This window comes from Manis pentadactyla, chromosome 4, assembly GCF_030020395.1.
Source record: "Manis pentadactyla isolate mManPen7 chromosome 4, mManPen7.hap1, whole genome shotgun sequence".
In the NCBI taxonomy this organism is placed as follows: Eukaryota; Metazoa; Chordata; class Mammalia; order Pholidota; family Manidae; genus Manis; species Manis pentadactyla.
In genome coordinates, this window is record NC_080022.1 from 18,790,668 (window position 1) to 18,817,799 (window position 27,132).

The following is a 27,132-nucleotide window of genomic DNA, read 5'->3' on the forward strand; positions in this document are numbered from 1 at the left end:
CCACAGTTATTTCTGTGGTGAGGACCAAGTAAACTAAATGGCCATTCGTGTGCCTAGAGAAAGGTCACATACTGAGGATTGATGGCCACCCTGTGGTAATTATGTGGGCTCCATTTTACAGGCAGCTAGAGATACTAGAGAGAAAGTCTGCTTGGAAAAAGAAGAATGTTCAGTACTACTTCTCCTTAATCATAGATGATTAATCTACTCATGGAGGGTATTGCTAATTAGAGTCAGGTAAAAAATGGTTATAAATGGCAAAGGTAAGAATAGAATGGGGGACAAAAAGAATCTGAATCTGGTTAATAACCATTTTGAAAGAATCTGCACCATTAAGCCTAATGATTGCACATGTCTCTTCTTTATTTCATAAGTGTCACTCAGAATAGAAGCATACAGGACCATCCAAAGGCTTTGTAGTCTGCCCTAGTTTCAATATATTATTATGAAAAATACTTTTTGTTTTAGTTATGCTTTAAATTTTTGTTCAAGATACTCTGTAGTTATAAGTAAATGTATTTGGACCAGAAAGTTAAAGTAACATCAAGTTAGCCATTAGTCATTATGAACCATATGTATAAAAATATTTTATATTTAATCAGAATTTCTTCATGGTTTAAAAGATATTTGGAATGCCATAATGGTTTGATTTTCTCCCCCTTTAAAAAGTCGTCTTTTGGATTTGGCAAAATCTTAACGACCTTTAGAACAGGAAGGAGAGGTACTAGGGTTTCTACACTGATAAGCAGTCATTTTAGATTACTTGTCTTTTAACTTTTGTACATGTACCGAAAGAAGGACAAGAGGCATAATTTATTGATATAGAGGGCTAGGGAATACTGAATCAGGCAGTTGTCCTAAATTTTATAAAACCCCATAAGACTGAAATGAATCAATATAATTCAAGACTAAAATTTACTAGATTTACTAGAGTAAAATCAATTTTATTAATTAGATTGCCTCTTGATTTTAAAGGCAGGCCCACCTAAAAAGAGAGCCCAAGGAAAGTTGGGGGATGGTATATGTTTGTGAAATATTTCCTTAGATACCTGTACTTCTAAACTGTAACTCAGTAAGAACTGGGTGTCAGTAAACATCAATGGTATGAAAGCAGTTGTTTGAAAAGAAGTACATGAAAAACAACTCCCTTAAAGTTACAGAATTGAAGAAGAGTAGTCAATGGAACAAAGATGATCATTTTGTATTGCCTTACGTTTAAATGATTGAGCTCTTAAAAAGTATTCAACAGGCTGCCATTCATTAGATAATGCTATCTAAATAGTGAAATGGAACGTTGTTGGCTAGACCAGGTTTCTGCAATGCTTTGGGAGCATTTGGTAAGTAGTTGGTAGTACTCTACCTTCTCCACCTGGAGAATGGTGATGACTAGAGGAGGGACCCACCGTGTCTCATTTAGTTACATTCCAGAGACAGCCCCATGGGAGAAAGTGTTCATCAGAGAAGGAAGTACATTTGCATGCCATTTCTTAAATGCCTTAGAAACTGGACGAGAGGCTGTTATTTCTTCTTTAAGACCTAGAAACAATTTTAAAATCAGGAGGAAAACCTTTAGTTTTAAAGCCAAGCAGCTTGGAAATCTAGTTTTAGATTAGGTTTGTGCTTGTGAATGAATGCCTACGTGGTTAAGTTCTTCCTTTTAATAAAATATTAAATGCCCTCCACTGAATCAGTGATGGAATAATGAGTGAGAATGAGGATCCTGTCCTCAGCTGGCTAACATGTCTCTAGTGAAGTGAAAACCAAAAAACTTAGGATTCAAGCCTGTGTTCTTTTGGTTTGTCTTGGGTTTCTAGATTCCACAGCAGTCCTCTAAAAGAAACTTATTATCAAGCTCAAAAAGTTCTACCAAGAATTAGTGTTAGAAATTGGCCCTAGTTGCAAATTTTGTATCGTTATGAAACTGCATCATTGATGGTCATATGCGTCTGCTCTTGACATCTTTTACCTGTGTGGCTTCAGAGGGCACAGAAAGAATCCTCAAAGCTGGATCCTGCTTTTGTTAGCACTCCCGCCTCCCCACCAAGTATATAAGTCTTTTTGAAACTTACTTTAATATATTTTGAAATTATTTATTACAGTCTTGATTTTGTTGTTGGTTTATACTCAAACAACTAATTTACTACATCAATATTGGAATGTTTGTGTTGGAAAATATCAGGCAAGGCTCTAGACCAAATCAAAGTGAATTTTAGGTATTTACAGTCTGTATATCTTAGAAAATATATTATATTTTATTCTATAAATATGTTATTTAAGTTGTAAATGTTGTATATATGATTTATATGTTATATAAATATAAATTATTAAAAATTTTTAATACATTTTTAAATACTTAAATTTAACTCCAGAATTGGTGGAGAGGTTAAGGACATTGGAATTGCTCCAGAATTGACTGGGTTAAGGACATACAGACTTAGGGGCTTATTAACAGGTAGAATCTGAAGTCTTATATTTTTTATATAACAAATGAACTGGAAGAATGGACTTTAGATTATATGAAAAATAATAATTTTTAAAAGTCTATGTCCTTACATCGTTTTGAGCTACTGCAGTGGTTAGATACATGTTCTGACCGGGCTTGTCAAAGTGTGTTTCTGTTGATCGTTAAGTCCAGAGGAAACTGGGAGTACATATTTTTATCTTGGCTGAAGCAAGGCTGGGATGCTATAGGATTTTTTCTTTAATGTACATGTTTGTGCCCTCATAGCCCCTGAGTAGTGATTGGCATCTGCTCCCTAAGTTAGTTTCTGTCTATTTTGGGAAGTCATTTGGTTTTGTTTGGTTAATGCAGATGAATACTACATAGAGAGGCAAGAGGAGAAAGGGGGAAAATACAGAATTCTTCCAAACATGTAGAGATATGCATCAGGAATCTCAAAGACTCTTCAAACAGATGTAGAGGGGTGGGGAAAAAGCAAATTTGAAGCCTTTCAAATGTGACATTTTCTTGTAATGAAGAACAGCTTGAAAGCTGTAATTTTGAGAGTGTTGCAGTATTTTGAAGTCAGACACTTAGCACATTTTTAAATAGTGGTGAGATTTAAATGTTTTTTTTTTTTTCTTCTTAAATGGGATTAAGCATTTTTGGTCATCATCTTATTTTGATAGTTGTGGGTCTCAGAATGAACACCAGATCCTTTTTTAGCCTTTAAAATTTAGACGGGCCATGGCAGCATCTCTTTTCTCCTTTATCTCCATTGTTTTCATGGTATATGAAGATAGTTTTTGTCTCTTGTAGACAAAAGTTTATTTTCTTTTTCTAGCTCTTCACCAATGACCTTGAATTAATTCCTTATTTTTATATTTTGCAGTACATTTTTATATCTGAAATTCCTGGTAGTGTGGGCACTTGTCCTCCTGGCAGATTTTGTCCTGGAGTTCAGATTTGAATACCTGTGGCCATTTTGGCTTTTCATCAGAAGTGTCTATGATTCCTTCAGATACCAGGGACTGGTATGTCTATTAATATATGTTTTTCAAGTATAAAGGATTTATTTTCTAAGAAAATCTTCAATAAATGATAATGAAATTGTTTAAAGTAGATTTTATTAACAATACTTAGGTGACTTACCAAGCTAATAGATAATAGAGTCTATGGACTGAACCTGGCCTCGAAGACTATTTTTGTCAAAATCCACTGATCAAATTTTTATGTTCCCTCCTGTTCACCATTCCAGTGAAAAGAAGGGGAGGGAGACAGAGCAGGGAGGAAGGAATAATTACCTAGCCTTACTCTGAAATATTTGTGGGGCCTCTGTCTCTATGTTAGCAATTGGTTTAGAGTTTAGAGAGTGATTCTCAAACGTTTTTGTCTCAGAGCCCCTTTACACTCTTAAAAATTATTGAGGACTACTCCAAAGAGATTTTGTTTATATGGATTATATCTACCATATTTACTGTATTAGAAATTAAAACTGAAAATAAATTTAAATCCTTATTGATTAAAAATAATAACAAACCTACTACATGTTAATATAAATAACATTTTTAAATGAAAAATAACTATCTTCCAAAACAAAAAAATTAGAAGATTGACTACATTTTTGCAAATCTCTCTAATGTCTGGCTTAATGGAAGACAGCTGGATTTTCATATCTGCTTCTGGACTCAGTGGGAATATCACATTATCATATAGCTTCTAGAAAGTGCCACCATACTCCTGAGCTGAATGAGTATGAGAAAGGCAGGTAACACATTATTGTGAAAATAGTTTTGACCTGTAAGATGCCTGAAAGGAGCTCAGAGGCCCCCAGGGATCCCCAGACCATGTTCTGAAAGCTACTAGGTTAGAGCAAGGGCACAGGCCTGGGCTTGTTCCTTTGGTTGATCTGTAGTTCTGTTGTGTTCCACAGCCACATCTTAAATCTGTAACTCTTCTACTCAGACTGGTGCTTCGGGCAGAGCAAATCCATGCCTTGAAAAGATGGTTTCGAGCTCATGTCCCCATGTCCATAGATAGCAGTGTGCCCCGAGGAAGCCTGCATCATTAAAGTTATTAACACCAGCATAATTCTTACTACTCTTGTGGTTCATCTGTGCTCCAACAGACTGTCCTTTAAGAAAGAGGCTCTTTAGGAAAGTTTTGTGAGGAGAGTGGAGCCTTTTCTGTGTTAAAATTCTAGTTCCTTTAGGTAACCCACCTGTGGAGTCCAAATGAACTCTCCATGAATCAACCTCAATTTGTTCTGGTCCACTTCTTCATGATTTGAAGCCATAAATAGGATTACTTTTTATTGTGAAATTAACCGCTGCTTTTTATATGGTTGATTTTAAATGTTTAAAGCATCCTGTTATCACTTGATAGTCTGTAGTTACTACAAGGCAGTTTTGGAGATTTAGTCTTTTTTAATAATAACAGGCTTCTTTAATAATCTATGTTTGAAAATAACAAGTTCTAAGATGTATTTTTAATTTTTTTTTTCTTTTTAGGCCTTCTCAGTATTTTTTGTTTGTGTAGCATTCACGTCAAATATAATATGTCTGCTGTTCATCCCCATACAATGGCTTTTTTTTGCTGCTAGCACATATGTATGGGTTCAGTACGTATGGCACACAGGTAAGTCTTAATAGTTTCCTAAATGGAGGGAAATCTTATATGCAAACTTTTTTTAATGTGGTAATTTCTTTGAATAAATTATTTAGAATTGAGTTTAAGGAGAATATTTTAAAATTGATTTTTCCTAATAGATTATAGCTTTAAAATATATTTTATCTTCTTTCAATATTGAATCAAAAGTTTACCTTTATGATTTGACATCTCTATTGTAGATATTTCATTTACCAACTCTCATCACGAAGATACCCATTTTGTTTTGTTTACATTTAAGTGATTTCTATTTTGGTAGACTTAAAGGCAGCAGCCATGTGCCAATTAGAAAACAAGTTCCTGAAGTCTCAGCATGGAAAGGAATGGCAGAAGTCATTTAGTTGAGTCCTTGTTTGGTAAAAGAATCCCCACAGCATCCCTAGTACGTGGTGGTTTAATCTCTGATTGAAAACCTACAGTGACAAGGACCTTACTACTGTTGTTTTTGGGCAACTGTGAGAGAAAGTTCTTCCTTATACTGAGCCAGAATTTTCCTCCTTAACACTTCTGACCCCACATGTCTTTGTTGTTTAGAGGCTATACAGAGGTTTTCTCCAGAAAAATATAAGGGAATGTATGAAACCTTTCCTTCAAATTTCAAGGGTCTGCAGACTGTCCTCTCAGGCCCAAACATTGGACCCCTCATTGGCACTACACTGAAGGAGTGTAACCGCCCATGTAGGTTAACATTTCTTTAGAGATTTAAAGATACTGTCTATATCCTGTCAAGTCTTCTTTTCTGTAGGCACAGCTCTGGTTTCATCAGCCTTTCCTTGTATTTTATTTTAAGCATTTTCACCATACTGGTTCTCTTAACCAAAGTGTACTATTTCTGATATGTTCTGACTTGAGTGGAGCTGCAGACACCTCCCTTCTCAGAGCTATGCTTCTGCGATTTAAAACTAAGATGAGATACTTTCACAGCTCCAATCCACTGTGAAAGTGTGAATGTGGGATACATGGGGATGTGAGGATTCACTCCCAGATCCTTATACTAGTCTGAAAAGCTGCATGAAACTTGATTCTTAGGTACATCTGCAGCCTGAGGATTTTGACCACTTACGGAGCACCAACTGATAATGAAAGGTCTCCAGGGCAACATTCATCCTCTTTTCAGAGGTTTTAAGAGGATGATGTTGGTTGCGCTTGTAGAAAATGGTTCAGCTCTGTTACTTAAAGCATCCACTATGAGCATGGTTTTCTCCATCTTTAGCACTCTCATACCTGACTGGATTTATATGCTAGCATGACAGTTTCTTCATCTGCTTTCCTCTAATTGAAGTGATTTTTCCAGATACCAGTTTTTACTTGTATTTCCTTGTCTTGGGTTTCAGTTTCTAGTAAGTTGCCATTTATCCTTGTCATTCTCCCTTCAAGGTCTCAGTTTTTTCTTTGTCATATCGAGGTGGAGTTATCTGGATGATGTCTAAGGGAGCTTTCTAGCTCAGATAATCTCTGACTCTGATGAACTATGATTCCCTAAGTGACTTTAATAATGTCTTAGTAGTTCAGAAAAAAACTACTCATATAACTATTAATAGAACCTATTGGGAATGAGTTCAGTGAGTGACCTGCAGGGCAGCAGTGAAGCTAATGTCATAAACAATACCTGCCTCTCTTTAGCCCTAGGCTCAGAAATGCGTGTTGGAATAGCTAAATTGTAAAGTATGTTTACATTTGGAATGATTAGTGTTCAAACAAAACAAAACAAAACAAACTTTATGTTCTTATTGGGCCCAACAAATAGGGGTGCAATTTGCATAACTTGGGGTTAACTTCTCTTCCAGTTGTTAAAAATGAAATTTTTCCCAAAAATATTAGGAATGGTTGATGAAATTATATATTGCCACAAAAGATTGATAATGTATCATAAACTTTTTTTCCCTTGCTATTAAGAGGGAAAAGATAGGATACAAAACTGTGTACAACATGACTATTTCACTTGTTCAAAATATTTTCAACATGATTTTATTTTATTATTTGATGGATATAGAAACATTTTTATATAGAAATGTCCACATTTTCTATTTTTTCTGTAATGTTTATGAAAACTATGGTTATCATATTTAGTTAGGGAATATAAACTTGAAAATGCATTATCCTAAGGGTTGCTGTTTGTCTTCCTACATTGTGAAAATACCCTTTTTTTTAGTACATTAAGTCTCTAAGAACTGTTGAGGCCATTAGCTGCCTTCACAGAGCTTCGAGTGTCTTCTTGCTTTACAGACAAGGTCTAAGGGACCTGGGTTCTTAGAAGCAGACTCAGTATTTTTCAGTGAACTTGGACCCAGTTTGTATAAACTCTGTGCCTCACTTTACTTGTCAATAAGATGAGGAAATTGGACTAAATGATCTTCTTTCTAGTTCTAAGATTGCTTGATTTTTCTTTTGTTTCATCCCAAAGATCCTTAATATAAAGCCAGTTAGTCCCTCAGGTCACTGTTCTTTCTCTCCTGTTCTTCTGTAACTTGCTTGCCTCATACAGTCTCAAAGGATCTCTTTCCAGAATTTCTGGACCTCATGCCTATGTAATCTATCTTCATGAAATATCCCATTAAGTCGTGTCCTGACAGAGTTGAACCTGACTGGCAGATTTAGATTCTAAAAACCAAGGAAAATTATCCCATTTTTTGTATCTTACTTATTTTGTTGCAAGTTGCTTTTTCCTCCCTTGAAAATTGTTGTTAATTACAAAAGAAAAATGGTCTGGTAGTTAAGAAAAAAAAATTTGAACACTGCTTAAGTGTCAGAAACATTTCTTTGTACTGTAACTCATTCTTACTTAAGAATTTGTTGTTTTCTTCATATCATTTCATGTTAGTACAGACTATCTTTTGGAAAGCCACATTATTTTTCTTTGTATAGATTTATCATAATTAAACAGTTCCCTATTGATAGACATTTAAATTATTACTATATTTTTGCCATCGCAAAGAATAATACAGTGAATATTCTTATACATTTATCCCAGGGCCCTTTATATTTCTATAGCCTAGATTCCTGGAATTAGACTTTCTGGGTCAAAGGTATTATGTATTTTAAACTAAACTACACTGCCAGATTGCCTTCTAAATTAATGTTTTTTAGCCGTCTGTATTTTTTCTTTTGTGACTTGCAAGTTGTTTTCTTCAGTTGCCTTTTTATTGATTTATGGGAGCTCTTGGTGTGGTAGGGCTGTATCTCCTTTATTTTACCTATGTTGTACATACATATTTTCTCCCAAAATTGTTTGTCTTTTGTTTTTGTTTATACATTCCATCATCTTTTTGTCATTTAAAAGCTTTCAGTTTGGATAAAATTGCTTTTTAATTAGTTTGAAAGTCTTAAAGTTACAGTAGTTGAACCAGTCTCCTAAATGACCCATCTGTTTTGTTAGTTAATGTGTCACTGATACTTCTCTTTGCTGCTTTCCCACAGAAAGGGGAGTGTGTTTGCCCACAGTGTCCCTCTGGATACTCTTTGTTTATATTGAAGCAGCAATTAGATTTAAAGATCTAAAAAATTTTCATGTAGACCTCTGTCGTCCATTTGCTGCTCACTGGTAAGTATTATGTGTATTCTTAATCTGTAATTCAGTTCAGTGTTTTCAGTATGGAATGGTAAATTCAGTATAAGTTTTTTCTTAGAGATTTTAGAAGACGGTACATAACATGGTGGTAAAGAGCATGAGCCCTCTATTCGGGCAGATGAGTGTTTGAATCCACCTCTGTCTTCCAATTGCTTTGTTGCCTTGGCCATGCCACCCTCTCCGAGCCTCACCTCTCTTACCTGTGCATTGGGGACCTGTTGCATGGGGTCATGGAGACGATGAAAGGAGGCGATACACGTAAAGCGTTTGACTTAAGGACAAGCACGTAGGTTTCTAATAAATGTTACCTATTTTTATTATAATCAATAGTAATTCCCCAAAATTTTCCTTAGCCTATTTACAAAAGCAAAAGAATGTTTTTAATTATTTTAAGAGGAATATTTTGCCTTATAAATATAAATGATGTTAATATATTATTATTCATTTAACCTTAACTATGAACATTTTTTAAAATGAGCTTGATCTTATTTATAGCTATTGTGGAAATCAGCACTTAATTTATGTTTTTTTCAAACACACCACTTTTTGCTAACATTTATGGTAGAAATAAAAATAAACAGGAATTAATTTTTTTTTGTTTTAATATTTTTAAAGTATTTTCACAAAAAAGTGAATTAAGTAAACCTGCCAAAACTTGTCACTTTAAATTTGTAGTGAAATCACATTTAGTCTAATTATAATTGATAAGTTTTAATGTTAATGAAGCTTAATAGGAGTTTTGACAGTTTTGCAGAGGCTATGAAATGATATTAGGTAGACGGATGAGTTGAATGAAAACATTTCAACTTTTTATCCCAGAGATTAGTTTTAAGTACAACTGCTTTAATTTGGTGGTACACATCAAATGTTAGCACTGGTAATATCAGATACTTATTTAAATGATTCTTGAGTTTATGGAACATTAAGTAACTGTAGTCACGTGAATTTGATCCTGTCTTCTAATATTAAAAACCAAATGAAGTCCTTTTGATATATTTTTTTATTAAGGTATCATTGATATACAATATTTTATGAAAGTTTCACATGAGCAACATTCACGCATATTATGAAGTCCCCCCTACCCCACCCCACTGCAGTCACTGTCCCTCAGTGTAGTAAGATGCTATAGAGTCATTATTTGTTTTCTCTGTGCTATACTGCCTTCCCTGTGACCTACCTATATCCTGTGTGCTAATTATAGTGCCCCTTAATCCCCTTCTCCCTCCTGCCCCATCCACCCTCCTCAATCCCTTTCCCTTTGGTAACTGCTAGTCCCTTCTTGGAGTCTGTGAGTCTGCTGCTATTTTGTTCCTTCAGTTTTGCTTTGTTGTTATACTCCACAAATGAGTGAAATCATTTGATACTTGTCTTTCTCCACCAGGCTTATTTCACTGAGCATAATCCCCTCTAGCTCCATCCATGATGTTGCAAATGGGAGGATTTGTTTTCTTCTTATGGCTGAATAATATTCTATTGTGTATATGTACCACCTCTTCTTTTTCCATTCATCTACTGATGTACACTTAGGTTGTGAAGTCCTTTTGATATTTTAAAACTTACAATATTTACTTATGATCACCCATAAAATCTCTATCCTGTTTTTTTTAAAATTATAGTATCATTAATATACAGTCACATGAGCAGCACTGTGGTTATTAGAGTCCCCCCATTATCAAATCCCTACCACATACTCCATTATAGTCACTGTCAGTCAGCATAGTAAGGTGCTATAGAGTCACTACTTGTCTTCTCTGTGCTATACTGCCTTCCCCAAGCCCCCCCCTCCACATTATGTGTGCTAATCATAATGCCCCTTAGTCCCCTTATCCCTCCCTTCCCACCCACCCTCCCCAGTCCCTTTCCCTTTGGTAACTGTTAGTCCATTCTTGGGTTCTGTGAGTCTGCTGCTGTTTTGTTCCTTCAGTTTTTGCTTTGTTGTTATACTCCACAGATGAGGGAAATCATTTGGTACTTGTCTTTCTCCACCTGGCTTATTTCACTGAGCATAATACCCTCTAGCTCCAGCCATGTTTTTGCAAATGGTAGGATTTGTTTTCTTATGGCTGAATAATGTTCTGTTGTGTATATGTACTACCTCTTCTTTTACCATTCATCTACTGATGGACACTTAGGTTGCTTCCATATCTTGGCTATTGTAAATAGTGCTGTGATAAACATAGGGGTGCATATGTCTTTTTGAAACTGGGATCCTGCATTCTTAGAGTAAATTCCTAGGAGTGGAATTCCTGCATCAAATGGTATTTCTATTTTTAGTTTTTTGAGGAACCTCCATACATATGCTTTCCACAATGGTTGAACTTCTATCCTGTTAGTTCTTAAAAGCATGCAGATGTCCAAGTTCTAATAATGCACAAAACAGCTCAACATTAATCAAAGACATTAAATTAGCTACTGCATCCAGTAGTCACTGTGGTAACTTTGGAGTTAAAATGCCGAGGTCTGATGGGCAGCCTCTTGTGGACTAGCAGTCCTGCTATCCCCAGGGGTTTGTTTTACATGCCGACTGCCTTTGACTTCCACAGCAGATGTCACATTTATTTATGTGTTTACTGAATGTTCAACTCCCATCATCATCTAGAATTTCTTAATTTCAGTCACAGGTGTCCTCATACGCTTGATGCCTTTGGTGTTTGTTTTTAACTTGCAATTACTGGCTGGATTGTCTTCTTTCTAGTATTGGGTACCCTGTGGTAACTTTGGGCTTTGGCTTCAAAAGTTATGTAAGCTACAAAATGCGGTTAAGGAAGCAAAAGGAAGTGCAGAAAGAGAACGAATTTTACATGCAGCTTCTTCAACAAGCCCTGCCCCCAGAGCAACAGATGCTACAGAAGCAAGAAAAAGAAGCCGAGGAAGGTAGGTCTTTACACCAAAGTGGTCACTCAGTGGGTTTGTCATTATTAGTCATTATTTTGTCTGTCAGAATTCTTTTTCCCCCAGAAAAGTAGCTAGGACTTTGGAACATTACCCAGGATTTTCCTGTTTTCTGGTGGTACTCTTCAGAGCCATTGCTTTTTGTGGTCATGAAATATAGTGTGCGTGATGTTTTCTACCTAGTTTCTGAAGATCATGTGATTTTAAATAGGTTTATTGTATTTTACTGTTTTTAAATTTTTTTATAGCTTATATTTTAATATTTTGTTATAAATAGTTTAAAATATTTATTCTCAGTAGCAAAATAGTACATTTAACTATGTGAGTTTATAATTGAAGCAAGCCAAGAACTAAAGTATAATATAAGCAGGAGAGAGATGTAGACATACAGAATTGAACCTTTTCTAATAGGTCCTGTCTCATGAGCATATAACCAATCCAGCAGATGCATTGACAGCAATACCAATTTTGTTTGGTTTGAGAGTTGGAAGTTTGGGGTCATGCTTTTAGCTTATATATGCCAAAATCTTATTCTGTGGTGTGGTGCAAACATAACTCTTCAAGCAGACTGACAAGTCAGAATGTGTAGACCTGATGCAGAAAATTCTTCACAAGTGGCCTAGTAAATGATACACTTTTTATTTCCTCAACACTAGCATCAAGAAAAAGGATAGAATGTCCTATATCCTAATAGCACACCTTTTCTTTTGTTTCATTTAATCTCTTTCTTTCTAGTAAAGTTATTAACAGTTTGTTTGACCCAAGCATCTTTTAAAATATGGCCTCTTAGGAGCATGACCTGACTGTCCTGTCACCCCAGTGATAGATAAGTTTAATTTGACTGATAAATGAAGAAGACTCAATTATAAAATCCTCATCTTATTTTCAAGGCCAAAACTTTCATGTCTTGGTATTGATAAATAATGACAATTTTCTATATGTGCAACTTCTTAAATTTATTAGGATTTAATTCTTGAAGTTAGCATAATGTGGTGTGGTTATTTCTTCTCAGTTTGCGAATTAATGTAGTGAGTTTCTAAACATAGGTCATGCAGTTTGTTGAATCAGTCTATTCTGTGTTTTTATACAACTAATATTCCAGAGTGGGTTTTTTTGTTTGTTGGTTTGTTTTTGGTATTGTAGCAGCCAAAGGATTGCCTGATATGGATTCCTCGATCCTTATACACCACAACGGAGGTATCCCAGCCAACAAAAAACTCTCCACAACTTTACCAGAGATAGAATACCGAGAAAAAGGGAAAGAAAAGGACAAGGATGCCAAAAAACACAACCTTGGAATAAATAACAACAATATACTACAACCTGTAGACTCTAAAATACAAGAAATTGAGTATATGGAAAACCATATCAATAGTAAAAGACTGAATAATGATCTTGTGGGAAGTACAGAAAATCTCTTGAAAGAGGACTCATGTACTGCTTCCTCAAAAAATTACAAAAATGCCAGTGGAGTTGTGAATTCCTCACCTCGAAGTCACAGCACCACAAATGGGAGCATTCCTTCCTCATCTAGTAAAAACGAGAAGAAACAGAAATGCACTAGCAAGAGCCCGAGTACACACAAGGACTTAATGGAAAACTGTATTCCGAATAACCAGCTGAGCAAACCAGATGCTCTGGTAAGGTAAGTGTGCCTGCTGTGTGCTTTCCAATACTTTACAATAAACTTGACTTTGGCTTTGAGAAACACCCTCTTTGATACAGGCCTGTAGGAATTGTTTGTGACCAAGAGCTGTGACTGTGAACTCCGAGGCATTTGACAGTTGAGTGCTTATTTCACGGGTTTGCTGGCCACCCAGGGCTGTTGTCCTAGGCACTGACTCCAGCTCTTTTCAGGGTTCTGAGAAACAGATGACAGTGATTACTTTCCACATTTGACACATGTACATGTTTCTAGAGGTACTGAGAGGCATTTAGTCCTTGCCCTTTCCGTTTGCATATCCGAAGTTCTTGTGGGGTAGACACAAAGAGAAGAGTTGTGTCTTGTCCATGCTCATCTCTTTGTCAGAGAAATACAAAAGCGGAGGAGGATGTGGTGGAAAAAGTTGTCCTTACCACTTGTGATTGTTTTTGTTTTTCCATTTAAAATGTGCATTATCTGTCAAGTAACTGGGAAAGCTGGGTTTGCAAAGTAGTCTCTTTCTAAAAATTCCATAGGTAAATTCAGTGTTAGACGTGGATTTTAATCAGAAATGTTCCTTTCTTCATCTTTAAGTAAAAGAATAACATTATTGTATTATATTCACTGACTCAGACTTAATTTTCCTGTATTTTATATATTTTATTGAATACACATACCTTTTACCTCCTATCTTTAAATTTGGAAACCAGGATCTGAACTGGAACTGTTTTATATGTGTAACTCAAGAGAGCAGTTGTAAACTCCCTCCCTCCACTGAGTCATTTTATATTCGTCTTCCTTTGGCTTGCTTAAGAGCAGACAGTTCATTCTAAGAGGGAGGGTTGAAGTGTTATAAATTATATGAACTTGATTATTAATTTGTTTTAATTTTCTGATTGGCAGGTAGATTAAGGGAAATAGATTTGGATTCTACTGCCAAAGGCTCTAGAGGTTTCATAGCTGGCCTCTTGTGGAAGCAATTCATGCTGTTGCTGAGGGTAGGCTGGCATCTTGGTTACGACATTCTACCCATCATGCCTTCTGAGAAAACACTCCGCAGAGAACACTTCTCTGGATGCCTGTAGGAGAAAGACAAATCAGTGAACATTCTGTTTCAAAGGGAATATCCCACAAATTTACTATGTGCTATAAATGAAACATCTGTCACACACTTTCATCATCCTTTTTCTTACATAATTTTAATGACAGCAGTCGAGTTAAAACAATTTTCCTTTGTTGGGTGCAGTCAAGCTCATCTTGAGATACCATCTCACTTAGGCCCCAGTTGTCATGTTGGTTGACTCTACTACCTGATCTGCCTTTACTAAAGAAGTTCAAGGATGCGATAGCCAATTTTCCAATATGTGGGTCCAGTGTCCCTGTGCCTGCTCCTGGGGCGCATGCCTTTTCCTGTGGTCACTAATGTGTAATCTGATGTGCCTTGATCTGAAGGTCCTCAAGAGTATTACTCTGTTTTAGGGAATACCTGCTGTCAAATACAGAAACAGAATATATTATATTTAAATAGTTTTATAAGCTTCCACAGGATTATTTTCAGCTCTTAAGGTAATATGAAAAATGACTTCTAAATATCTAACAATGGGGGAGAAATTTAAATAAATTATGGTCCATCTATTTGGTGGACTTATAATGCAGACATTACAAATCATATTTTTGAGCCATAGTCAACAATACTACAGGGGAAGGGCTTGTAACAATATTTCATGAAGAAAGTTACATTTTATTAAAAACATCTTTTTTTCTAATATATACAGAAAAAGGATTTGAAACGAAAGGAACTAAAATGATAACAGTAGTTACTGCCCCATGACTGTATTGAGGCTTTTTTTTTCTTTTAGTACATTTTCAGATTTCTCTATGATGAACCACAATGAAAGTTTATAAAAAGAAGAGTATCTGTCAGTGCAAATTATCCAGTTCGGTTGTAGGAGGCCTTATCACACTTCCTCTTGCCCTTGTCGGCTCTTATTTTCTCTTGTTTGACTTCATGTATGTTTTGGTGAATATTCATAAGACTGTAACTGTCCAGACTGTGCAAACCTGACATGTTTGAGTTGTTAACTGCAGAGTGGGTTTGTTATCTGTAAGTGGAGATGGCTGGACTCAGTGGTCTCTCAAATTCCTCCTGATGGGCCATCCATGGGCTTGACAGTGTATGAATGAGCCCTTTGCTATTGCAGACACACCCAGGATTATGTGCAAGTCCAGGCTGGCTGTAGGGAAAAGACTGATCTACCCTTGTAAAAATGTTTAAAAAAAAAATCATTTGAAAGCCAGTACTGTATTATTAGTAGTAAATTAATTGTGACACATTCTACAACGATGTCTATCTCAGTATGGTGGTTGAGAAGTATATTTGAGGAACCAATTCATTAGCTTTTGGGGGAAAATTCATTAGTTAACACCACTTTCAGAGAATTCTTATAGATTGGTATGGCTATCAAAATAAGGTTTCATGGCCATTCGCTGTGAAGGAGCAAGCAGTCCTTCGGTCTTTTCTCTCTCCAGCCTCCATGGATGTTCTCTAGTGTGCTGTATACCACAAGTTGGCACACGACTACACACAGGCCAAATCTGGCCCTTGCCTGTTTTTGTAAAAAAATTCTCTTGGAACACACCCATGCTCATTCATTTATGTCTATGGCTGCTTTGACAGAGTTGAGTGGCTGTGACAGAGACCCATGTGGCCTACAAAGCCAGAGATGTTTACTGTCTAGCCCTTTACAGAAAAGTGTGCTGATCACTATGGTTAAGGAATATAGGGGAAGGTGGAGAACTTGAACCTAAGTGTTGCCTGTAGGATCCTTCCCAGGAAAAGTTTGGGAACTTGCTAAAGCAAGTCCAAAGTCCTCTTTTGGTAGAAATGCACATCCTACAAAATGACTCAATTTCTGCCAGTTTGATTTCTAAATTCTTTACCCAAGATACTTAGAAACAGACTTACGTTGGTAGCCAAAAATATTTTTAATTCTGACATAGGAAAAATTCTAGACAAAAAATGGAAAAGCAATGAGGAAGGCCAATTATTAACTAAGTGCTGAGCTAAAAAGGAATCCTGTAAATTAGAACGAAATTTGCTTAAATTTTTTCTTCAAGAGTCAATTTAAAAATATTTTCTGTGTGAAAATATAGAAAATCTCGGTAGAGAAAAGGGGAAAATAATTCCACCACTACTAGGACACAATCACTATTAAAATTTTGTTGTATTTTCTTTTCATCAACTAACCTTATATAGTTGTGGCCATAGTGATTGTATAGTTTTTGTGCCCTGCTCTTTTCACTTAAATTGTATTCAAATCATTTTCCCCATTTAGCCTACCCCTTCTTTTCCCTTGATGTGGAATATTCCATAGTAGGGCTATGTGATGAGTCAGCCATCCCTCCAAGATCAGGCAGACCAGGGTGGGACACCTGAGCCCCTTTCCTGTGGTGTCTGGGGCCTGCAAGCAGAAGAGCCAACAGCTTTGTTTCTACTTGGCACAAGGCTCCCTCTCAGATACAGCCCTGGACTGTGGGATTTCTTCGTGGTAATTGTTATTTGTTTCAGTTTCCTGGTTAAGGGAGAGAATTTGAAACTTTTGAGTACAAAATGTAAAGCAGTCCATATTCTGTAGAAATGATGAAGCAAAAGTCTCTTCTTAGTTTATTTCTATTCCTTTTTTTTTTTTTTTTGGTATCTAAGAGAAGATTCATCCTTTTATTTTTAGTGTTTATTCTTAATAAGACATCAACTCTTTAATATAGGTGAATAATGTGTGGTGCAATTACTGTGACGGATTGCCTCATAGAGGTGCATTTTGCAGAACTGAGTAGAATTTGGAATGACTATTTTTTTGGAACTACAAGGGCTCTATGAGACATCTAGACCAGCCTCCCCAACCCTGCCTTTATCAGTGAAGTAAACGAGCCCTAGAAGATTGAATGGGTCGCCCAAGTGACCCAGCTAGAGTGGCTGTACCAGGACCAGAACTGAAGTTTCTTGACTTTGCCTTTCCGTTATACCATGCTGCTTAAAAGAAGTTTATCAACCTGCTTTATGTTTGCCTTTCTGTTTGTTTTAAATGTATATGCAGCTAAAGTTGGCTTAAGGATTGGCACCAGAGCTAGATTTTAGGCTCTCATGGCTAAAATCTATAGAAAAAAAATCCTTAGAATTTCAGAATTTTTTTATTATTAGTTCATGAATTATTCAGAAGTCATTTATTTCCTTTCTTCTAGAGAAACGCTGTTCTAAGTGTTTTAAAATTCTCACTTTCCAAAGACACAAGGGTGTGCTTATCTCTGAACAAAGCAGGCCATCTGCTTGTATTCTTGAAAGCTTATGGAGTCTCTGGGAATTCAACTCTGGTTAGGCTAGTTTGGGAGTTAGTCTGGTTCAGGCAGTCTAGAGCCACCCAGCATGGAATTTGCCCTTTAGGGTTAATTCTAGGGTAAGTTTCCCTTGAAAGCTGCAGATTTAGGAGCCCTGAATTAGAAGGCTTAAGACCAGGGATGTAACCATCAACTTAGCCTGAGGAGAGGCCCCACTGATTGCTTGGAAGGCCTGGGGTCCTGGGGTGTGGGAACTGCTGGAATAGCATGTTCCAAGAAAGTGTGAAACCATGGAGGCTGGGAGAGGCTTTTCTTCAGGGGAAAATGGAAATCTGGGGAAAGTTGTAATATATTAAATACTCTTTTATTCCTCTCTATAAAGTTATTTAGTTATTTTAGGCACACTGTAATGTTACCAGTATAACTTTGTTCATACTATTCTGCTTATTTGGAGACTTGGAAGCCTGGGGGGAAAAGGAGAAAATCTTTATCGGGATTTTTCCAATAATTTCTAAACAAGCAGTGGCCCTGCCTTGGAGGGGAAGGATGGGGAGAGGAGTGATAAAGAAGCACTTTAAGAAATTTTAACTCATTTACTTATACTCATACCCAGGAACTAACATATCTCTAAGATCTGGGTCTTAGAGAAATATTTTTAGAGCATTTACATTGGTGACAACATACTTTATAAAAAGGCTGTATCATGTTCTAGTCCATCAATGAGTATATTAATTAGAATTGTGTTTTAGTAGCTGTGATATGAATATTTGGTGGGTGAGCAAAATGTCATTGTTCTTCACTCCACTTTTGAGCCCTATAAACCTTGTATTTATGTATGATTTTAGGTTTCTCTTAAAAAGGGAGATGATGGTAGCAAAACCTAAAAACAGCCAGTTTTCCCTTTGGACTAGACTTGCTGGTGGCATAGATTGCCCAAATGTGGTTTGACCAGCAGTTCACAGTCTTCTGTACATCTATCTGATTTACTCTTGTCTTAGATACCAGCATTTGAGGTTGTGTGTAACTTCTGTTTTACATAAGGCTCCTTACTGTGGTCTTGACTGTTTGGGGAAAAAATGACAGAACAGTTTATAGGATTTCCTGTTTTTCATTTCCCCACATTTTAAGATGTTTGCACACAATTAAAACTTATATATCCTTTGAAAAGCTAGAGTCATATTTTAAGATAATGATTTTTAATGATCAGTGGATTTTAATGTAATTTGGTGTGAAAAACTGTGAAAAAGAGCAAAATGGAGAGAGAATCCAAGAAGCTCTTATTTTGTCATTTTAGAGAAGCATTTCAAAGCAACAAGGAAAATTGGAGGCTAGTGCTATTTACCAGAAGAACAAAGAGGCACCATTCTTCTTATAACTCTCCATCTTTCCTTGCCCTTTGTGGGGCGGTGCGGGGAGGCCTGAGGGGAGATGGGAGTGAGCTGCCCAGGTACTGGCCTGGATCAGGGTTAGGAGCCAGGGTTAGTTGGCTGGCTCCTAGCTCCAGGGCCAAGGACAAGTGAGGAACTTGATTCCTTCAGGTTGCAACAGAAAGTGGTGGAAAAGATTCAGAACCTGGAACCCAAGATTATAGGCTCAAAGGAAAAATAGAATCCCAAACCGACACCTGACAGTGGGGAAGAAACAAGACAGAGCAGTCAATTCAGGAGGTGGAGCCTATTAGCCTTCCCTGGGAGGAATCCCAGAGGGAGATGGCCTTTTGTGGACGGACCATTCCAGACCTCCCCAGAGCTTTGAAGAGTCCTGTGTGGAGAATCACTTTACTTTTAAGTGGGAAAGGCTACAAAGGGTTCTCCTGAAAGGTGGAAACTCATCTTAAAAGAAGGTAACAGAAATACCTCAAGATTGATTGTTAAAGGGGAGGAAGTATCAGAACAGATGATGTAGCATGAATACATTTCAAAATGTGGGTGGGTATAGTTCTGATATATACACAGAAAATCATTTGAAATAGTATTACCAAGTGGTCAGTTGTAGTTGATTATAGGGAATGTTACTTTCTACATTGCCTATTTCTATATAGTTTGAATTTTCACACAGGCTTATTATACCCATAACAGAAGGTAAGCTCAGTGAAGGCAGGGACCTCCTGTTCTACTGACCACCATAGTACACAGTGCTTGGCACAGAGTAGATACTCAGTAAGTAGTTAAATTGAAATTCCCTTGTGGAGGGAAAATACTAGAAAGTGGGCAAGTACAAGACGGACCTCAGTAATTTCATTGAAGTGCAGTGCGTCGCAACTCAAAGTTGGGTTGCCCTGCAGTTCAAAGGCATTGAAGTAGAAAACCTGAAATGTTACATTAGAAATGTTACCAGGCCAAGAACCAGGCATCCAGTGTCAGACTATTTGTTGTTTTTAAGGAGGAAGTTCCTGATTTTATTCTAAAAATAGACTTTCCACTCTAAGCCCCTTCCCTTGGTATTTCCCAGGAAGTTTTTTAATTTAGTAATGTTAGTAATGTTTTTTAATTTAGTAATGCACTTTTTTCCAAGGCTGTGCAGAAAGTTTAAGAATTTCTGGAAGTTACAAGGGACAAGGGGAGAAAACTGAGGGACTGCTGTCAAAAATGCCATTTGCCCTGGCAGTGGGTTGACTTGTGTTTCAGGGCCAAGGAATCTAGGCACAAGCCACATCTCAGCCAAGAACTTGGAAGAAATGTCAGTTTGCCTGTCTTATTCATCAATCCCGGGCCTTTTCTTTGTCTCTGTGGTAGCTGGACAGAGAGCTCAGATCCCATGTTTCTCTGTTCCAGCCTCCCCTCCAAGGAGACTTCCCAGGTTAGAAACACATTGCCTGCTTTTACGTCATCTCTGGTGCTAAAGGGAGAATGGAACATTTGTTTGTTCCCTTTTGCATTTGAAGACATTTTGCCTTGTGTCAGTCATAGTTTGCAGAAGAAAATCTGACCTTGGGGGAGAGTGATTTGGGCTCTGGGGCCTCTCCGTGGCTGCCTTCCCTGTGTGTGCCACCTGTAGGCCACAGCACTGACAAATTGCTCCTGTAAAATGACATGCTGGACACCCTCCCGCGGTGGCTACCAGTGGGGGCCTTATATGGTGCTTATAATAATTTATTTGTAACAGTATCATGTCTAGTTGAGAGGTAAAATTTAGTAAAAAGGTAAAAAATTTTAGAAGATTATGAAAACTGGACACTTAAAGGTTCTAGCTAGATAAGATTAAATACGTTGTAAATAGTTGCTACTAAGTTATTTGGGAATTATTAAGTGGAAAAAATAAGTAGTAGACCATATTTATGTTTAGTAAGTTTAGTGTGTTTGTTTTCTGCCTCTGTGGAAACATGTTTTCATGCTTGTCTAGCATTGTTTCTGAACACATATACATTGTCAGACCTGATTTATTTTCATTTTCTGCCATGCTCATGATATTTAAGGTACCTAAAGGTTTTACTTGATTAACACTATATATTAATTTATAATACAGTGGAGTTAATTTTAATCATTGCAGTGATTCAAAACTAATATTCTGGGATATAAATGTGCTAGTAGAAACATGATAATTTTATACTTAAACAGGCTATTTTGTGACTTGACAGCCGTGTAGCACGTAAGAAATTGGGCCTTCATGAGTTTAAGCCAGCAATTTAACAAATGTCCTCATCTCCAAGTGACCAAAGGAGATAATTACCTAAGTTGTATGGATAAATAAATTATTAAGCAACACAAATTATTTGGGTGGGGGGAGTCCACATTGGAAACATTTTTATGTTTAGTACTGAGAGTTTATTCTAACAAAACAGGGATTTCTAGTTAGACACTTGGAAAGTTTCCTCCCTAAAATTCAAAAGGAAATACTATAAAACTTTGTATTAAATTCGGAGTCAGTACCCCTGCTGGCATACAATGAACTGAGATTTCCAGCTAAGGGGACTAGTGGTGGATTCCCTCAAGGGGAGGTAGTACAAGGAAAAGGAACTCCAGTCTTTAAATGCTGCACTGTCATTTAGAAACTGGTTGTTTGCGTACTTTGAACAGTGTGGGTATACTTCAGTCTGTGCAAATCTCTGGGGAATCTCTTAGACCTTTTTTTCTAGCCAGCTGGGATTCTCAGAGTTAAAGTAAGTTTTGGTTTCTTCTTTTATGGGAAGAATGACAACTTCTCTCTCATAAGGTACATTTCACTTTCTTGACGAGTGTTGTAACAGAGTTGAAACAAGAGACACAGAAAAATGAACTGTCAAGGACCATTGCCCTTGATCTCCTCCTGCTCTAGTGGAGGCTTTGCAGACCCGGATGCACACAGCGCACAGGCTGGGGTGGGCATCGTTTGTATTCAGTACTGCGCCTGGCCCAGGAGTTGGGGAGCATGCCCTTCCAAATGGGACAGCCAGTTGTGCCATGGGGGATTGCAGGCCCAATGCTGCTAAATCTTCTGGTATTTTGAAGAGTTGCCAACAATAGATATCTATGTGAAATCTCCCAGTTAATAAACACGCTGGGAAGGGTTAAACTGTACGTGTTTATGGGCCAGTTTGGCTCACCAGTTTGCAATTTCTGAACCTGACCTTTCCTGTTACTCTTGTATTTTGTTCCCTCCCACCTGGTGATTCCACCAATCAAAACTCGACTCCTCTGCGGAGGACTTCTCTGTTAGGGAATGTCTGGTAAATCCCATGGACTAATCTGCCATGTATTATTGAGACCTTTATGCCTTCTCCACTCTCTCAGTTTCTTGCATTTCTGGAAAACCTACCTTTTGACAGCACCCCATCTTCCTACCTCCCTTTATTGTTGAATCCCCCCACCTGACCATAAGGCTTTCAGACCACTTAGAAGGAGAAGGGACAGCTTTGTGATTAAGATGGCAGTTTGGGTCTCTGATGTTCCTCAAGCCACACGGTACAGACAGCTGCCTAGGCCTCTTGTGCCTAGGACTGGTGACTTCTTCCATGCCGAGATGTTTTTCTACTGTGTTCTTGGATTAAAATACACCAGAACTCAGGACATGAACACTGGTTATTCACACACTTCACGGCCAGCTGATCTAGAATCTGACCTCCCAGCACCGTCCCCTTTTTTTTAAAATTAAGGTATCATTGATATACAATGTTATGAAGGTTTCACATGAGCAACATTGTGGTTACTACATTCACCTATATTTCACCTATATTATCAAGTCCCCCCCCAACCCCCTTGCAGTCACCTTCCATCAGCGTAGTAAGATGCTATAGAGTTGTTACTTGTCTTCTCCGTGCTGTACTGCCTTCCCCATGACCTACCTATATTGTGATTGCTAATTATAATGCCCCTTAATCCCCTTCTCCTTCTCTCCCCACCCATCCTCCCCAATCCTTCCCCTTTGGTAACTGCTAGTCCCTTCTTGGAGTCTGTGATTCTGCTGCTGCTTTGTTCCTTCAGTTTTGCTTTATTGTTATACTCCACAAATGAGTGAAATCATTTGGCACTTGTCTTTCTCTTCTTGGCTTATTTCACTGAGCATAATCCCCTCTAGCTCCATCCATGTTGTTGCAAATGTTAGGATTTGTTTTCTTTTTATGGCTAAATAATATTCCGTTGTATATATATATACCACATCTTCTTTAGCCATTCATCTACTGGTGTACACTTAGGTTGCTCCCATATCTTGGCTATTGTAAATAGTGCCGCAATAAACATAGGGGTACATATCTCTTTTTGAATCAGAGATCTTGTTTTCTTTGGGTAAATTCCTAGGAGTGGAATTCCTGGGTCAAATGATATTTCTATTTTTAGTTTTTTGAGGAACCTCCATACTGCTTTCCACAATGGTTGAACTAATTTACATTCTCACCAACTGTGTAGGAGGGTTCCCTTTCTCTGCATCCTTGTCAGTATTTGTTTTTTCTTGTCTTTTGGATGTTGGCCATCCTAACTGGTATGAGGTGATACCTCATTGTGGTTTTAATTTGCATTTCCCTGATGATTAGCAATGTGGAGCATCTTTTCATCCAGCACCCTCCCTTTTATCATGCATATACTGTTGAACTTGATAGCAGAGCAGCGCCTGCTTCTCTCTTTGCAAAGAGAGCCAGACCAGGGCAATAAACTGTAGCTCCAGAATCTAGATTTAGAAAAACTATTTTATTGATAAGAACTGATGAGTGGGAAGTAGTTGATGTAGATTTAGAAACTGAGGTATTGTCTACTTCAGAAAGTTAAATCTCCCATTTTTAGAGTGACCTAAAAAGTTATAAAGTAAAAGAGTTGGATTTTCCCTAAGGCTTTCAGATTATTCTGAAATTGGCCTATGACATGGACAAATCTAAGAGTCGCAGTAACATTGAAAAGCCACAGAAAGATTAACAACAGCCTCCTCTTATAAACTAGCTTCTCTCCCAATTATAAAATAATAATTAAAATACTGAAGTTACACATGTTGATTATATCCAACTCTGAAGAAGAGGTAAACCCTATCTTACTATATATCCTCCCAGTCTTTCCTTTTGCAAACATATATACTTTTGGTACAAAATGGAGCTCTTCCTGTGTATAATGTTTTATAACTTGTCTTTTTCACTGATCGAATCATGGGCATTCTTCCATGTCATTGACTATTCTTCCTCAACATTCTTTTAATGGCTGCATGTCAGGTACTTGAATGTATAATTTAGCCAATCTTCTGTTGAGTATTTAAGTATTTTTTATTTTTTCTTGTAAATAATGCTGTAACATACATGTTTACATTTAAAAAATCTGTATGTATCTCCAGTCCTCCCAGTAAATGTCTGGGAGTGGGATGCTGCCTGAACAGATATGAACATGTTAAGGACTTTGGTACAAACTGTCAAATCTGGCCATACCCTTTTAGGACCTTACTGAAAATACTAGGTGGTGGTACTCATATCTTTACTCTTTAAGGGTTCTAAGAAGTCAGTTTCCTATTTCCCGGAATGACCAGTTGTGTGAACACCTCTACAGTTCCTTTTCTATCTCCCACTGCATTCCTTAATAAGCATGAATATGTTTGCCTTTTGTGTTCGACAGATGTGGGAGGAGAGACATAAGGTACTTTGTAGTATGGTCTCACCTAGGCATCAGGCCATCAGACTGTGCGTACTATGGGACACTGGTGCCTGGTAAGCAATTGTAGTAACCACAGTGAGACCTGAGGCAGCTCCATTTTGCCATTTCCACAGCTGTGCTTTATAAAACATACTAGAAGCAGCTTCAGGTCAGCATAGGCCTCAGTTAAGATGACATGCATTCACGTTTTCATGTGAATGACCCAAGGTGCCCTCCTGTCAGGGTGAATGACCTGGGGAGGTGGGAGGGAAGGAGTTCGTGGAGAGGGTAAGCAGTATTTCTTTTGAGGCAGAGCTTTGATTGATGAGCTCAGCTTTTTGCATAGACAGCAGTGTGGTCCCTAAACAACGTTTGTCTGGTATGATTAATGCATCTGGGGGATCACCTAATGGAATTAGGGACTTACCAAAATCAAGCAGTTGCTTTTCATTAATTCCCTTCATGAAGGCCAGTCTTCTTGATAAGCGAATACCCACTTAACCTGTCTCCTTCACTATTTAAACTAAAAGTCTTATGGCCTGCTGTAGGCAGGCTGTTTCCAGAGCCTCATGTGTTAATGACACTAACCTGTTCTAAGCACTGAGGAGATGGACAGAGAGTAAGGGTTAGAGACATGGTCTGTAAGAATCAGAAGAAAGTTTAGAAATACAGTTCCAGCTTCTCAAGTTATAGACTTCAAAGAACTCACATTCTTCTTGGAAATAAGATACAGACACAAGAAAGATTAAAAACTAGAACACATTTAAAAACAGCACCGTGTAATGGTTTAGTGCAAAGTGAGAAGCACCACAGTAGGGCTTTCGGATTTCATATGAGGGCACTTGAGGCCCTAGAGATTAGCACCTCACACGAAGAGGTTGTATACTTTGTTTTGTTTTGTTTTTGTTTTTCTTTTAAACTGGGCCTTGAAGATGAATGATATTTGAAAGTTGGAGGCCATTCCTCCCAGAGAGGTGGTATAATTAAAAGCAGAAGATATTTGGAAACAAGGAGTGGGTCATTTTGGCTGGTGTGATGGGTTTGTTAGAAACACCCCTCTTTCATTCACTTGGCTGCATCATTTGGAGATGACCTTCTGAAGCACCTTTTCTCACAGAGTGAGCAGCATAGTAAGTTCTGTGTTGTCTTGCAGAGCCTAAAGCATCTCTCACTCCTAGCTCTTTAGTTCAGAGATAACCAGCAGAGCCAGGGGTCCTTACCTTCTTGATGGGCTCATGGGGTCAAGCCACAGCCCACAGAAATGTATACTTAGTTTTCTGGAGTGAGTATGGAGTGTGACTCACAGATCTGGGGAACCTAGTCAACCCTAGGTGAAGTCCAAGCTAAGAAAAGGCCCCCTCTTTTTTGCAGGACTTAGTTCCTGGGGAAATTTACTGCCCCAAAGCCTGAAAAAGTTCCTTTGTGCTTTCAGTCAGGCCTCATAAACCTCAGGCTTTATAAAACCCTGAAGTTATGGTCAGTACCCATTGGAGTCTTTTAAACTTTCAATGTGGTCATAGTACTGTGGGTTATAATTCAAGTAATTCACAAAAGGTAAGGATTACAAACATTTAGACAGATACCTCCCTACCTTTTCCAGTTACTTAAAAACAATAGTCCTTTCAGCTGTAGTTGACACTTGGATATTGTACTTTGTTTTACTGCCAGGTGTACTTCAAGACACTCAGAGATATTTTTCCTACTTAGCTTGCCTGAAAGGCTAACGTTTGAGCTTCATTCTTTTGATCAACTAGGAGATTACCCCTTATTAAAATATTTCCTCTTAAAAATAAATAGTCACCAACTGTTTGCATTATAGCTTACCTTAGTTGGGTAGGATGAGGGAAAAGATGAGAGAGAGTTAAGGTTTAGAGTGGATAAGAGGGAACCTCAGCTTGGCTTTGATACTTTGAAACCAACCTGGCCCTCTGAGTGAAGTGGAGACCCGAGCAAGTGCTGCTCCGACAGCCCCGCCTCTTGCTTGCAAGTTCACAGGCACTCTCGCAAGTTCAGGAGTTGAATGATGTCTTTTAATATTATCAGTGAAAACAGCTAGGAAAGGTGCCTGGGCCTCATAGGTAACATTTCATTAGAACCCTAGCTTGTCTAACTGGGCACAAATGGGCCTCACATATTAATTGGACCTAGACTCCAGCTTTGCCACGGGCCCTGTCTGTATCCCGAGTGGTGATACCATTGGGCAACCTTTGTAAAGGTGAAAACTGGTGCCCCAGGAGTTGGGCGGGCAGGAATGCAGTTATTTTCTGCCTAAGCCTTGCCAAAGTTTGGTTATAGTCTGTCTGACCCAATATTTTTGCTTTGTTCTTTTGGATGAGAGTTAGCTCTTCGGAAGGAAAGTTCCTTTTGTCCTTCATCTTCTACAATGTAGGGAAGAGAGTAGGATTTAGTTCTGATAAAGGGTCTGAGCCTAGTGGATGAGTTTTTTTCTTCCTTTCTTTTGATCCCTATTTATGGAAATTAGTATTAAGGGTTATAAACTATTACATCTGCCTCATTTTTCTCCTGACTACTTGCTTCTAATTTAGGTTGCAGCTGTTGACATTTTAAT

General features: G+C 37.7%; 1 protein-coding gene across 4 annotated transcripts in view; it reads left to right on the top strand.

Annotated features, from left to right (window-relative positions):
* MACO1 (macoilin 1) overlaps positions 1 to 27,132 on the top strand; it is a 49,717-nt gene that overhangs the window by 9,605 nt on the left and 12,980 nt on the right. For 2 of the 4 annotated variants that reach the window (XR_008996929.1, XM_036914776.2), the window contains exons 2-6: positions 3,333 to 3,474; positions 4,951 to 5,077; positions 8,525 to 8,648; positions 11,371 to 11,549; positions 12,711 to 13,212. The exons of 1 other annotated variant lie outside the window; for it this stretch is intronic. Coding sequence is in view for 2 of the 3 variants with exons in the window: in XM_036914776.2 (XP_036770671.1) it covers positions 3,333 to 3,474; positions 4,951 to 5,077; positions 8,525 to 8,648; positions 11,371 to 11,549; positions 12,711 to 13,212 (1,074 nt within the window). In the remaining variant the exon portion in view is untranslated. The remainder of the gene's footprint in view (positions 1 to 3,332; positions 3,475 to 4,950; positions 5,078 to 8,524; positions 8,649 to 11,370; positions 11,550 to 12,710; positions 13,213 to 27,132) is intronic. One more of the 4 variants, XM_036914777.2, reaches the window with a different exon arrangement.